At 38.2% G+C, this 16,306-nt stretch overlaps 1 protein-coding gene across 1 annotated transcript in view; it reads right to left on the bottom strand.

The window, feature by feature from the left end:
• Positions 1 to 16,306, bottom strand: part of lrrtm4l1 (leucine rich repeat transmembrane neuronal 4 like 1) — a 113,090-nt gene that overhangs the window by 92,486 nt on the left and 4,298 nt on the right. Inside the window, exon 2 of the mRNA XM_026297780.1 lies at positions 1,486 to 1,618. Within this exon, the coding sequence (XP_026153565.1) occupies positions 1,486 to 1,618 (133 nt within the window). The remainder of the gene's footprint in view (positions 1 to 1,485; positions 1,619 to 16,306) is intronic.

Raw genomic sequence — 16,306 nt, 5'->3', positions numbered from 1 at the left:
GTAATAAGTGTTGCTCATGTTATGTTGATGTTGTGTTAAAGTGCTATACAAATGATTTGACTAAAAAAAAAAAACTAACAATCAAAATGATGATAGTAAATCCAAATTCTGACACATAATTAGTTATAATTACCTACTAACCAAAAGTATTTTTAAATATGACCTGTTGTGTTTGTTTTGAAATTGTACTGGCAGAGATGGGCTTTCATAAAAGGAAACACATTTTCTACTGTGAACACCAACTATGCCACTGTGATTTAAATGCACTGTTTGGAGATGAGGTGTGGAGAAAGTCGATCTATTTACTCATATCCACCTCAGACAGAATGATTACTACCCCTTGCTATATGACTTCAACACTACAGAGAAACATCCGTGTCCTTTCTTCAACTGTCAGTGCTTAGTTAGTCTAAACCATCCTCACAGTCTGCACTAGACTTAACTCTGATCCTCACCACAGAGGCAGCAGAGAACAAATACTCGTAGGAGGCACTTACAAACAAGCTGTTTTATTTTTTAGGTGCAGTATAGAGATTTGCTGGATTTTGGACACACTTTTCCATCTGTTCCTTGAAAAAAAAAAAAAAAAGACTATATATTCGCCAACTTGGAGACTATTACTATAGTTCAGCAGTAAACAGGCACAGGCAGAGAGATGACAACACTTTGCAGTGGACACACCTGGTTAATTGCTGCTATATCTGGTATATCTGTTGGGTTGTCATTCTCAGAAACTTAGAAAAACAAACCACTGCAGACACCTGTTAGTCAGGTGTTTTTTCGAAATTAGCTTTCCAGTGCTTTCAGACCATCTGAACAACATATCTGAAGGATCAGGGAGGGGGTGGACAGGAAAAATGTCTGCAAACAGTCAGGGATATCCAGAAGATGATTGTAATCCCTTAAAAGATAGTGATCTCAAATGCTGGTTCAGTGGTCAGAGTCACAACACACTATCTTTGTTGTAATTCTCACTATAACACTTGAGGATTTAGTAGGGGATGCTTATTTTATTTGAAGTTACAGCTTAGAGGCAAGAAAAATGAGCTGCAAATCTTTGCAGGCTGTGCCCTGTAAGTTGCATGGAAAATGCAATTTACATCGGAGCCTACATGCGGTTTTGTGAGCCTAATTCAATGAAGGGTCAGGGACCTAGTTAATAACAGCAGTGACAAGTCAGAATGTAAGAACTGAACATTGTAAATAATTAATCCTAAGTAAAGGATAATTAGCTAAAGGTACTGGATGCACTGTTCGATAAAAGTAGTGGTTAAACAGTTCAAATAGTAAGTTTAAGTAATGAATGCATAGTTTAAATAACAAGCTAAAACAAATGTATAAACAGTAGCAATGATTAGCTAGAAGTAATAGTGTCACGTTAGAAACAACAGACAGAGAGGACCCAAGAGCAGACGTGGCACAGACAATCAACAAGCAGGCAGAGCAGGAAAAGCTTAACATTGATAAAATCCTGACTAGACTTACTGAAATTTCCAGGCCATAACCACACAGGTATAAGCAAAAGGGGAAGACAGGGAACAAGCAGGGCTGAGGCACAGGCAAACAGGTAATCCAGTAAGAAGTCCAAAATCCAAAACAGGAAGGTAAAAAAAACAGCCTTAAAAAACAAGCAGAACACCAGCATCATAAAATCCACAGAGAATCTAGAAAGCATTTACATTCCATCATGGGGCTGATAAAAGGAATGGAAAATGAGGAGGAAGTCAGGTGAACAGGTGTGGAGACACCTGGTGGCTGGAGGGGCAATGATAGCTTCTGGAAGTTTCAGACCTGAGGGAGTGGTGAATTTAGGTGAAGGCAGAGGCAGAGATAATTAACAAATGGACCAGAGCAGAGATCGTGACACATGAAAAGAGAGTTGAAAAATAAAAAAGAACTGAAAGTAGCTTAATGGTTAAACATTTAAATTAATTACCTAAAAGTATTGGATAAACAGTTGAGTTTAAATATATTCATTTATAACATTTGTGGGGTTTTCAAGTGGGTACTTGAACTTATCTATGTGGTAGGAACAGCCATAAAACATTTTTTTTTTCTACAAATGTCTCACACTTTTAGAGTTCTATCTTTGTTAGTTAATGATCTCCGTTATGAACCTTAGCAAATCAATTACGTATTAAAAACTACAACTCTTCAATAAACCAAGATGGTGAGTTTGGCTTGCTGTCTGTTCATGTTGTTTGTCTTGTTTATGCTGTTTTTTCCCCCCTCTTTATTCAAAATGTTTCATCACGACTTGTGTACAATCGCCTGGCCTTACTCAATGTCAATAGAAAAACTACTGATCTATAGCTCCAAGGGATATTCAAAGTTTCCTCCACCACTCTCCTCGAACACACCATTCTGTCTCTTTTAGGTATTCCCTGTATACAATTCCTATATTTCGTCACTTGAACTACCTGAGAAATTTGGCTGTTATGTTTCACAGTGTACAGCTACCGGTGGCTCCTACTGGTAACCCTCGACTTTTATATGCCACTTCCATGTCCCTGATCAGTGAGAATCTGCAGATGGAAACGTGTACCAGGAAACCTGTTTAATTGGGCCCATCAGCAGCCTGAGAATCTATTTAGATTGGCATTGATCAATGCCAGATTCCTGATGAACATGATTGTTCATCTGGATTCCTTCCTCAGCTCTCCATGAGGCTTTGGTGGAGGCTTAACGACAATTTTGGCTGCTGTTTAATTCCTACAAAAAACAACTCAAACTCACTTGTCTTTTACTCTCCTGTGCTGTTTGCAGTGGTTTATCATTCACATAAATGGAAGAACGACAAGCTACAGGTGTCTTTTGGTGCTCTGAAGGACTGCTTAGCAGAGTATCAGAATGCTTTAAAAGTGGCTAAATCTCAGCTCTTATCCAGGACCATTGCTAGCAGCTGTCATCGCCCCAGGGTACTTTTTAAAGGCAGACTAGACTATATTGTCAATCTCTGTAATACTGTCCTAACTAATGCAACATCAGCCACCTGTGAAAACTTCTTACACTATTTTATTGATAAAGTATCCACAACTAGGCTAGAGTTCACTGTAGACCTGAGATGACAGCTGCCCTCGGCTATTCTGCCTTTTTTGACCACTTTGAACCTGTCTCCCTCACTCTTCTCACTGAAGTGGTGCAGCACATGAATTCCAGCATACAGTTCCTGCTAAAGTGCTAAAGGAAACTTTAATACTGTGGGACCATGTCTGTATTTTTACCAATAGTTTCCTCACCCTGAGCTGTGTCCCAGCCACTCTCAAACATGCTGTGGTCACACCACTTCTCAAAAAACCTCACCTTGATTCCTCTGTCTTTTCCAGTTTTAGACCTATATCCCATCTGCCATTCCTCTCTTAAGTTCTAGAAAGAACTATATTCTAAAAAGAACAGTGCCTTGAACACCTACAATCTAAGGTAACATGATACAAAAAACTGCATGATCAACAGCCACTGTGGGCATATATCAATAACATAGGAGCGTGAGCCTCAACAGATAAGAGTACATCATTGTAAGCTCTTAATGCCGATTCAGTGCGATGACGTGTTCTAAAACATTGACATTTTTCAAAGATTATGGTTATCTTGCAGAAAGGACTGTAGTAGGATATCCCATGGTTCTATTTTTGGCCCTCTTCTTTTTTCACTATACATCCTTCCTCTGGGGTCAATATTTAAGCAGTACAAACTCTCCTTCCACTGTTATACTGATGACCTACCTGGCACTGAAGCCTAATGGGAGTAGTGCATTACAGCCACTGTGTGATTGTCTTAAAGACATCAAACTCTGGCTGACACAAAACTATCTACATTTAAAAGAAAGTAGAACTGTTCATTGTGTTTGGTGCCACAGCCATGCACAGAAGTTCAAATTTGGATTTAGGGGGTTTGCATCATATTTGAAACCTGCTGTAAAAAATCAGGGAGTTGTTTTTGACAGAGCTTAAAATTTTACAAACAGATAAATTCTGTACTCGAAGCAAATTTCTTTCAGCTTAGCCTGCTAGCTAAAATAAAGCCTTTTCTTTCTCACAGTGAGCTTGAAAAGCCAACTCATGTTTTATCAGCTCCAGAACTGATTATTGTGATGCTCTTTACATTAGTGTAAAGCATTCCTCCCGCCAGTGGTCCAAAATGCTGCTGCTTGTCTCTAATACCCCAATCATATAACTCCCATCCTCTACTCTCACCATTGGCTCTAAGTACATTTCAGAATTGATTTTTTAATATTAATGTTTCTTTATAAAGCAGTCCATGGCTGTGCCTTTGGAGCCGGAACAGTGACACAGTGAACAGTAATAAATGAACTTCGGCACTGAAAATTAACGCTTGGCACTAAAAACATAGTTGGAACTGAGAAAACATAGTTGTTAAACTAAACAGCAAAGCATGAGCCATGCTGTTTGTTCCTTAATATGCAAATTATATGCAGAACATGTAGTAACCGTGTCCATTAGCCCTGTCCCTCAGAGCCCTCCTCTCCATTCCAAAACAGTGACAGAAATCTGAATCTGAAACAAAAAAAAACCAGACTGAAAATCAGAGGAAAGTTATATCAACAAAAACGGAGAAGATTGTAATAATAATAATAACAATAATAATACATATTTTAATGCAAATGTTTTTCTTTTTAGCACAAGTATTTCAGTGCCAATGTTTTATTTTTCAGTTCCACAGATCAACTGTCACTGTTGTGGCTCCGTAAAGCCCCAGCTTATTTAACAAATCTTTTAATTCATGGCAGAGCGCTCTGTTCATCTGGTCAACTTTTTTTGGAAGTTCCAAGGTTGAGATGGGAGGTGATCGTGCCTTTGCTGTTGCTGCTCTGAAGATGTGGAATGAACTCTCTACCTGTTGATATTCGTTCTGTTAGAGATTTGACTTCTTTTAAATCTAAACTTAAGATCTATTTATTCACATTGTCTTTTAGTTCCTTGTAGTGAGTTGAGATGTTTTATGCTCTATAATTTTCTGTTTTTTTCCATGTATTCATTGTCTTTATATATATTTTGTGTTTATTTTTATCTTTCCTGTTGTATGTTTTTTAAATCTGATTTGTAAAGCACTTTGGTCAACTTCCTTCAGGCAAGGTTCCTGGTTTGAAACCCATCAGGGGCCTTTCTGTGTGGAGTTTGCATGTTCTCCCTGTGCTTGTGTGGGTTTTCTCCAGGTACTCTGGTTTCCTCCCACAGTCTAAAAACATGTATGTCAGGTTGATTGGTGACTCTAAATTGCCCATAGGAGTGAGTGTGAGTGTGTGAGGTTGTTTGTCTCTATGTGGCCCTGTGATGGACTGGGGACCTGTCCAGATCCCCATGACCCTAAACAGAAATAAGCAGGAATGGGTGATGGATGGATACATTGCTTACAGCATCATTTTGAAAGAACTTGTGACATATGGTCGTAATTTTATTCTTTAATCATGCCACACTTGTTGACAGCACTAAGTGAAGGGAATAATCCTCAATCTTCTCACTGGGCCATCTGAACAATCTCTATTGACTCTCAGATTTGGTTAGCCTGGGTAATACGACAAGATGGATAAGTGGATAGCTGTTGTAGTCAGAGTGGTGTTGAATGTTGCAGCAACCAAACAGGAAAATGCTTTAAAGTGACAGGAAGACAAATCCAATGCCGCTGTCAGTGGCAGTTTATCAAAGCCAGTTACAGCTTTAGCAAAATGAATTGCAGGTGCTATCAAATCCTGGGAACACAGCAGCAGTATTGGTTTAAAGCTTAGAGTAAATATTACAATTTAATAATAGTTACTGGCAGATCACAGAGATGAAGTTACTCATTTTACACATAAATAGATAAACCTGTAGTCACTATGCCAACTTCAACACAATGAATACATTTTATTTTCTTATTTTCATTTATAAAAACTGAGTTGACTGGTTAAAACACTCAGGAATAAAAAACGATTTTTCACACAGGGAAAGACTGATGTTGCACTGTATGACCCATCCATCTGTCTCCAGCTCCTTCCAGCACAGATTTTCTTGATCTATATATTACGTCACCTCACTTCCTTTTTTGCTTGTGTCCTAATTACTGCGGTCACAATAGATCTCCTACTTACACATTCATCAATTCCACCTCCTCAACCATATTTATGTGTGTGATAATGACTGACTGAATGGTCTGACAATCCTAAAGCTGAGAAGTAGTGATAAAAAAATCACTACACAAAGGCTGCATTTCATCTAGTGCTGAAAGAATTGCTTGATTAAAGTAAAGCTACAGGTTAAAACAACTTGAGCTTTATTTTTATTACTCCTGAAATGTCTGAAATTACCTCCATAAGTGCAATGTTACTATAACCATTAGAATCAATGGTGGATTGTAATAGACTGTAGTGTTCCTTTACTGAAAATGGACCCACCGCAGTTATCAGAATGTGATGTGAGGTGAGGATTTGCTATTGTTTTATAGCAATATTTTGAATTGTTGGAGCATTTTCATTGCTTTTAAATCTAAATAATACTTCAAACCAATCAATACATAAATTCAAATACCCATTAGTGCCAGCTCTCATTTAGTCAGAAACAACAGCACATGCAGCATCTAAAACAGAATTTACTGTATGTTACTCTTTTCTTTAGTTGTCAGCATCAGCTGCAGCTAACCACACATTCCTCTGGTTGTGCCAATGTCACTTGACCTTAACGCCCACTTGACAAAAATTTCTTCATCCTCTGGCTGCAAAACTTACTTGTCCTTAACCCCGCTTTTAGGTGGATTTTGTCTGCTAGTTTTCCTGCTGCAGATGTTTCAACGTGTAAGCTGCCCGGAGTCTAAAAAACTTTGCAAAGTGTTGATCCATGAAAGATCACATTTTCATATTTGCTGAAGTGATGGTGCCCACCCCAGAGAATGACTCCTGAGCAGTGATGGTATTTATTTTTGGTTTTGAAGTGACAAACACTGCAGCACAGAAACAGCTGCTTGACATCTGCTGCACAGGCCTTTCTGCTCTGTAAATTAATGAATATATTCAAACCCATTTATTTGTCAATTGGAGACATTAAGCTGTCCAACCAAAACTTCAGTCCTGCCTGGCTGACTTAGAGATGAACCAGTGTTGACTGACTGTTAAGTTTTAGCTGCTTGTTTGTTTAGACAGGGTTTGGGGCATTTCTGCAAGATAAAAGCCAATCCACAAAGACATTTAAAAAGCTGAATAAACCCTCTACTAACCTCCCTGGCTTTATGGAGGAACAAAGCTTTGAGTGGCGCATTGCGAGCATTTTGAGTAAGCAAGTACCTGAAAAAAGCCCGTTGAGATTTTATAACACAGTCAGATACGAACTTAACATGGGGATAAAAATGGGATTTGTCAAAAACAGCCAATTAATTTTTGTTTTATTGTATTTCCATCCCACACAAGACCCATGTACACGCAAAACATGCTGTGTAGTAATTCTGATACTACCCAATGGATTTGGCGCATATTGAACAAGCAGTCAGGCATGAGTCACCGTATAAAATTCTTGTCCAGTCAAAGCCAGAAGTCAGTGTCAATGACAGTGCAAGTGGCAATAAAATATTTAACACCATTTAATGTTGAATAGAGACCTGTGAGGGTTGTAAGATGATGAGACTTCAAATGTAGCTCTCACAAGATGCCTTTGTGCTCTGGAAAATTCCCAGTGCTGTGTAGACGTAGTGGATGAAAAGATGGAAACATAAACAGCGCATGTTTCCAAGGATGGCTCAGTATATGAGAAAACAGCTCTAATCTCAGATGTCAGTCTTAGATGCTGTCAAGGCAGGAAAAAGCAGGCACCAGGAGACGTGTGAATGAGCACAGTCTCTTCCATTTGATGCTAGATATAGCACTGTCTAGCTGCTGAAAGGTTTTGGCAGTTGTTATGTATTCCATCTAATCTACGGCATAATATGGTCAGTGAATTGAATTTTGTTTGTATCATTGAGGCATGATCATCATACTAATGGGGTTAAGTTGCCCTGTGTGGACGAGATCAACTAACCTTGTGAAATATGAAACTGCACTAACCCCAAGTTAACAGCAAATGGAGGCGAATGACTGAAACATGTTAAATATATGCATAGCTCTAAAATCATTGTTATGATTGAAGGCCTGTGACTTCATCAGTTTGGTGTTTTAGAAATTCCCCTGGTGACAGCTTCTAGAGGTGCAGACTGATGGCTTTGGATGAAAAATGCATCATGTTATTACATAAAAATCACAAACAAGGTGTGCAGAGTCTATTTTCATAATTCTGTGGGTTTGATTGACAATATTTTTGCCTGTTTACAAGGCTGTCATTGAGCTTTTGCGCTAATGCGTCTGTTCATTTTGAGCAAATAGCAGGGCACGGGGCTGCCACTTGATATTTTGGTCACAAAGGCTCTTTCACTCTACACGCTGATCTCGCCAAGGTGCTTATCTCTCCATTAGTACACTCTACACTTTTTAGCGTGTCTTCTGGAGGAGATTGGAATCAAACCCTCTAACTTGTGATCACTGGATGACTCATTCTGATGTGCAGTATACAAATGTATCTTTAAATAGTATTTTGCTCAGTGGTATAGATACTGATTACAATAAGTCAGTTTTAACCATTGCTTAAACAACACACGCCAACTGAACAAGCTGAGAAATGTAACCAAAAAGATTATTATTATGTCTGTGTTGCAGGACCCAACCATCACCTCTCTCATAGGAGTTTTGCATGAGTTTCTCCAGGCCACTTTCTGGTCTGCCTGGACTACAACTGGACCACCTTTAACCCTGTCCAATGATTCGGTTTTTAATTTGTGATCATATGTGCACTTAAAAGCAAAAGAGACATTTTTTTTGTTTTTGTTATTTTTTTTAAGAATGCTTCAATTCAAAATAGAAGTTTGGCAAAGAAATGTTTGTTTACCACAATTTTGCCCAAAATGAGTGCAGGATCTCACAGCAACTCAAAAAGTAATGAAGCTTGAGTGTATTGTCTTGTTGTGCCTCTGGTAAATCAGTGCTCTTAATCGTTCATTTGGAATAAATCTGGTCCCTTGTTTGTTTCTCTCAAGAAGCATCAAAAACAACATTCACATTGACAGACTACAACCCTGATACCCTCCTTCCCTTCTGTGTAAGTATGCATCTAATTCCCCGACACAGAATTATCAGTCATTCTCCTCCTTCTCTCCCATTTCCAAAGACACACTTACTGCCTTTCAAATCACAGCCATTACCATAATCAAGTAGTGAATAGTACATTATAGTTAAAGATGTTATTGTGTTGTTCAAGGTTGGGTGTCTTGTACATTTCAGTGATGTCAATACTATGGAGAAAAACCTCAACAACAAAATGCACTCATCATGTGATTGCCTCTCCATTAACATGCTCCCCAGTCTTAATTATAATTTCCTAAGCAGTGGTTGGGTCTTGAGAAGGTCTGATTCAGTCTGCAGAGAACAACTTGTGCATGAACTGGAATCCTCTGCCTGACATACATCCTGTGAGATTGATGTCTCTTATTAGGGAAGGAAATGTGGTTTTCTAAACAGAGCTTGAAAAGAGCTCCAGTTTTTGAGTGTGTACATGAAACACCTCATTCGAAGAGAAATGAAACTAATTACACTTCCCATAATTCAATAAAGATAATATTCATTTGTAGTTGTGAAATTGCTGTAGGTGTACCTGGTGACACATTAGGAACAGTTGTTTCATAGAACACAGCCATTACATGACAAATAACACTGCATATTGGCAAATTAGTCATTCTTTAACAAAGCAAAGTGAATTTACCCCAGTAAACTCTGTTAGTGTTACTACAATAAATTGAACATTAAATTACTCTTGAAAGTTGTATTTTAAATAAATTAATACAGTGAATATAATATTAAATGTTCTTTCATCCATCCTTAATGTTTTTTCTTTTTATATTATTAAATAAATTTTGTGTCTTCTATTTCTTCTGTTCACCATGGTCACCTCAAGGTTAAGAGACGTATGCTGTCCTCTTTAAAAAAAAAAACAAATCACACAAAAATTTACCTTGAGTTTATTTTTATTATTTCATTATTTATTAAATCCAGTGCTTTATCCTGTATGTTTTAATGTCGTGAACACTATTGTCAGTCAGTTTTAGCCCATCACGATGTGCATACACACACTGTCTCAGCAAAAAATAGGGCCTACTTTTCTGAGAAATAATGCACATTTTAAATTGGCTGCTGGCTGTCACCTCTGAATGGCCAGAAAGCAGACAGCCGCCCCCTGGGAGTCCTTTGTTCTCTTGGATGTTAGACCTGTATAAACATTACGCTTGCTAACCTGCACTTCAGAGGATGCCACCAGCTTTTTAATGTCAAAACAAAGGCAAGAGCATCTTGGCATGCAAAAATCATATCTATACAAAAACCACAGAGTAGGAGTATACACAAAGAAAAAAAAGAGATGGTGATGACGCAGGAGCAAATACCTGCATCTTAAGTACCTGCAAGTACATAGGGATGCATACAGTGGAATCACACTGTGCGCTTGTTTCTGTGTTTGACAGATGCTAGCAGGAGACATAGGAACTCTGGGTAGTCTGAGACCGGGGTTGGGGGTGGGCACAGCTCAACACAGCGGACTCCTTGGCCAAGGAAAACTGCCTTCTGCCAAAACAGCAATGTATTTCAAGCTAAGAGAGACCACAGGAAACATTTCATGTTCTGATCTCTCTCTTTTTTTGTAATCCACTTGTGCTAAAATGCTAACTCAATGACTCACTTCATAATAAAGCTGTCAGTGATAGCATGAATGTACAGCATAATTTTATCTCTTAAGTGACTCGGATTACATCACCATCTCATAAATGTGAAAGCCCTTCTTAGAATAGAAATGCAATGTATGATCACCTCCATCAGAGTTTTTAACAACAGCTTTTACTACTTTTCTTCTACTTAGTCTGAACATTTGCAAACTAATTCTAACTAATAATGTCCAGTACGTATGCATTTTTTTTGTTTTATTATTAATGTCCATCATGCTAATGAGCCCAGAGCATTATGACTCGACTCTGCTGCACCTCTCAATGCCACAGTGTGTTTTATCACCTTTCAGCTCATTGTTTTGGTTTCACAAACTGCTGTTTTGGTTCAGTCGTCCTCTTTTCCAGAAGTGTTATACTTTATTCTCAGCTCGTTGCACTTCCCCAACTCTTCAAAGTTACTGTTGGCAAACTAAAAGAATTTACATTTTTGTTTTGTATGTTATTTATTAGAAATGTAATTGGGTAGACTCACCTGCCAGGTTAGATTAAAGCAACAGGCAAAAAAGCGAGACTGTGTTTGCTTTGATTTCAGAAAAGTTCAAAGGCACTGAAAATCCCTGCAAAGCGGCTTCTTGAGCAGACTGTTGCTTTTATGAAATACCCCACAGCAAAAGAGAGAAAATTCACATTTTCACTATTTATTTATGAATCTCTTTAGTGAATCAGTCCTTACAGTGACCTGGTGACCTGTCCAGAATATTTTTCTGCTTTCTGCATTTGCCTGCTGGACGTAAATACAGTTTCCCCCCCTTTATATTTCCAAGTAGATGGAAATTCACTGTCTTGGTAATTACTGGAAATTGCTGGTTAACTAACAATGTGCTACTACTGCTCCCACTAATACCAGTGCTCATCCACCCTCTGACTCCATTTACATTTCCTTTCTTTCTTTTGTTTTGTAGCAAAAATGCTGTCTTTTATTTTAGGCTTAAAATTCAATGTGGTGCAAATGCTGCTGTGTGAACACTGATATGACAGAAGTAGCATCATACTAATGCAACTCTACAGACCGAAACCAAACAGTTGTGTTTATTTGATAATGATAGTAGAGAAATTATAGAAAATAGGGGTAGAAAATGTCAATTTGTGCTTTACTTTACATCAAATACTGTGTACATGTACTGTGGCAATAATATTGAGCAGTGTTGTGTAGTTTGCTGTGGAAAGCCTCAAATCAGTGTTTATGAAGGCTGTTTGTACTCATAAAACAAAAACACTCATGCAAGTACAGCATAGCGGTGTTCACATATTAATTTTACTTAGCTTATAAAACTGTTACATTTCATAGCTTTCCTGCTGCCTATACCTATATAGTTACTTTCCTTTTAACAGAAAATTATGAATAAAAGTTGCATCCTGGGCTCTAGCTTCTCCAAAAATATCACTTCCAAAACCAACAGATTGTGCTTAAATTCAGTTAATGGAAATTAATTACTTTTTTTTTCACACTAAGATGAAAAAAACATTTGGCATCTGCTTTCCTCAGTGGCTGTGTGGCGAGTGAAACTACAGTAACATTGTCCTCTCTATCCTGTATGAAATCTGTGTTCACTGCCAAAAGAGTGGGCGGTTAATAGGTGTTAATCAACGGTCATTGTGGAATGGAAATACCTGTCATGTGGTGTTTGTAAAAGCAGGAACATAAAAATATCCATGGAGGGAAAGCTGCCATGTGGTTGGTTCTACTCGGTGCTCAGCCTCTAAAAGAAGGCAGATGCTATAATGTTGTGACTCCTGTGCTTAGTTTTATTTATTTATTTATTTTTGACACACTTCAACATGACCAACATAAAAAAAAACATGCAAAATTACTGTTAAAAAAAAGGGTTAAGTTAATGCTGTGCTGCCTTCAATTTATCATAACTCATTAACCTTTACCTTCAAGTGGATTAACAATATTTGGTTGTGGATTTTTGTCTCTTCACCTTTTTAGAAACATCTAATTTTCTTGATTAGTGGGACAACCCCATGTCCTCTGTGTGTGCACAGCCTGCCTAAGTTAAATGGTGTTTTCATGGTAATATTACTGTGATTGCCAAAAGCAGTTATGGTTGACTTGAATGGCATTCTGTGGTAAAATTAAAAAATGTCTATCTCAAAAACTATAAAGGCTACAGAAATAAAACTCGCGTGTAAGAATTAGTAGAATTAGTCTCTAATTTTTAAACATTTGTATGTCTGGCTAAATATAAACCAATAGGGGGTGTGAAAGTTAAAAACATCAAATTATACTCTACGAATCATTACATTCCTACACACTTACATATTGAAACATGCTTCCACTTGTAACATGTTGAGCATACAGTAGGCAGTCAGCTTGCCAATATTAGATATATTTAAATAATAATTCATGTTTTCATACTTTTTTAGTATTGGTCTATGAGAGAGTACACATAACAACCAATTTCTCAACATACTGCAACGTGTTATCAGTGGTTCCACCATGTGGCCAGTTACATAGCTCTAAATCTTTTAATTTTCCACAATATCTTTCACCCATATGCTTTCAGATATAAATACGCTTTCACTTCTACATTAGCCAGCTGATTATTTTTGCCAGCAGCAGGAAATGCAGATTGTATTTTCATTTAGCAACCCTGTAAACTTCACTCTTTCTCTTAGTCGTAAACAGTCTGATTGTTAGTCCAGTAAAGAACTTTAACTATTTATTCCTCTTCTCAAGTTCACCAAAACTACAAATGGCCATTTCAGTATCATGTTATGACATTCTGCTCTCATATTCGACTAATTTAGGTTTTTCAACTACATACTAAGAATACTGCAAAAGGCCTACACACAACACAATGTGCTGTGCTTGATGCTCCGTGATCCTCTGTGTAAATGTGGACACAACAGCCAATGGTAGTATAAACAAATGGACAAATCCATCTGGACTGTATATAACCACTGTGGAGTATCAAAAAACAGATTTTTGTGACTACTCCAGGAAATTGCTTGTTCAGGTGTTGTTCTGAGCAACTAAACTATTTAGACTTGAATCAAATATGTTTATGAGATTACAGTGGTTTTTTAGAGCCCTGTGTCATTTATACTGTTTTACCCTGATGAATAATGCTGCTTTTGACCTCACCATCTTTTTCATCTTTTTAGACAGCTGTGCTACAGAAATCTGACCGATACAGTGGCTGCCCACCTCTCCATAAAGACAAAGTGTTAGAAACTGCTACAGAGGTCGAACCCCTAATCCAAGACAGACATGAAAACACCAAATTAACCAGCAATGGCCTATAAACAACGTTAGTGATTTCTGATCTGGTATCTGTATCATGTGCCTGTGCCTTTCAAAACTGCTGAAAAACAAATCTACATTGTATTATGTCATATTACTAAGTAGTAATTTCTCAAAGTATATAGTACAATACACACACATATATATATATAATATAATGCCCACTTACTGTTTTTAATGAGTGTCCGAGAAGTTTGTGTCTAGCCCTAAATATAATCCTAACCCAAGTATGGAGAAAAGAACACTTCCTATTCAGTAGTCTTCAAACATATGTTGTTGTTATTATACTTTACAGTAATCAAATACTGTATATGCTGAGCAGATAGATGAGCAAAGAGAGAAGGGGAAAGGTTTATGTTTCTCCCACAAAATGAGGCATTTTTTAAATTAATTTGCACAAATGTTAGCCTATTTGCTAAATAATTTAATCCATCCATCCATCATCTATACCCACTTATTCCTAACCAGGGTCACAGGGACCTGCTGGAGCCTATCCCAGCTCTCTCTGGGTGAAAGACAGGGGTCCACCCTGGACAGGTCACCAGTCCATCACAGGGCCACATAGAGACAAACAACCTCACACACTCACACTCACTCCTATGGGCAATTTAGAGTCACCAATCAACCTGACATACATGTTTTTGGACTGTGGGAGGAAACCAGAGTACCTGGAGAAAACCCACACAAGCACAGGGAGAACATGAAAACTCCACACAGAAAGGCCGGGTTGCAAACCCACGACCTTCTTGCTGTGAGGCAACAGTGCTAACCACTCACCAACTGTGCTGCCCAAAGAATTTAATTAGAAATGAAATATTCTTGCAATTTCACAAGCTGACTATAGAAAGTATGTCTGCTGCAGTGTGCGCAGTCTCTCACAGTCTGCTGTGAAAGAGGAGCCAGCAATAGTGAGCAGAAAAAGAAGAAAATCCAGAAAGAAAGAAAGAGCCAAAGACCATAATAGGTGAGTTCAGGGACTGAGTGGTCCAAGGTAATAGAAATAAATGTACTATAAAAAAGTACTATGGCTACTCTAGTAAATTAAATGACGACATTTTCAGTTAATACGATATTTTGCATGGTCTCTTTCACATAAATAAACCAAACGTAAATTAAAACAAATGCATGACCTCTTTAAAATTCACCCTAATTGCTAAAACTATCTTAGTGATTCTGCAAAGCATGCTAGATGTTCACACTGATGCAGCTGTGTCTGGTTTGGTGCCAGGGCCAGACTGGCAACAAAAAGCAGCTTGGGAATTTGCTGTGAAGTCCATTTGAAACAGTTGCAAAAAGTTGATCAAACAATGAATCATTAATTAACAAAACACAATCTGCTAATTTGAGTACACTTTGTGTTAGACTAATGTGTAGAGCAAAGGTCCTCAATCCTAAGGGTTTCCTCCTTAGGTTTGTGTTTGCAGAAAGCAAAAATTCAAAGTTAGATAATGACATAATCACCTCCCTGCTCATTCCTCTCCGATGCCCCTGCATCTTCATTACTCTCCTCGCCATCATGCACAGCAGATTCCTCAATAATTCAGTTATTTTTGCACAAAGCCCTTTTCTTTTTCTGTTACTCCTTTTCTACATCACTGGCCACAGGTTTCCTTTTTCTCTCCGTGTTTCAGTTGACAGCACATGCAATGAGCTGCTGGAGTGCCAGATACTATGTAGTTGTGATAGGATTGTATATGACAGGTTGCAGCAGCCATGGATCTTAGCTGAATCTTAGTATCTCTAGGCTATATAATGTCTAAGGGATATGGAGGACCGGCTCTTGCAAGTTGAACCTGAATGTCCACTGGGACAGACAAACTTCCCAGCAGCCAGGCTACACCTGGAGGTTTTTACCAGGGGTTTAGCAGTACACTCTTAAACAATCACAGGTTTTTTTAAAGGCTTTGAACATGTTCAATATACAAGGTCTGACTGTGGCATCGGTAACATTACTGGCAATCAAACACATGCATTGATGATGACAAACGTCTCCCCTCTTAATGTTCAATACTGTATGTACAAGGTGAACAATCTCATGTTTCCCTAAACTGCTTATTGTTCATTTTCTGCCAGGATTGAGAACTGCAAACATTCTTCAGCCCTCTGTACCTGCAGGAAGCAGAGTCAGCAGATCCTGAAGTGGGTGACAGTGAGATAAGCCCGGGGCTTTGCTTTCACTGTCATTAGCAAAAACATGTGCACTCATTCATGGACTAATGATATGCTACAAGATCCATCTCTGTGTATGCTTTTCCCAGTTGGAGCCGCTCAGAAAAT

Source organism: Mastacembelus armatus, chromosome 12 (assembly GCF_900324485.2).
Source record: "Mastacembelus armatus chromosome 12, fMasArm1.2, whole genome shotgun sequence".
In the NCBI taxonomy this organism is placed as follows: domain Eukaryota; kingdom Metazoa; phylum Chordata; class Actinopteri; order Synbranchiformes; family Mastacembelidae; genus Mastacembelus; species Mastacembelus armatus.
This window is presented reverse-complemented; position numbering and strand designations above follow the sequence as displayed.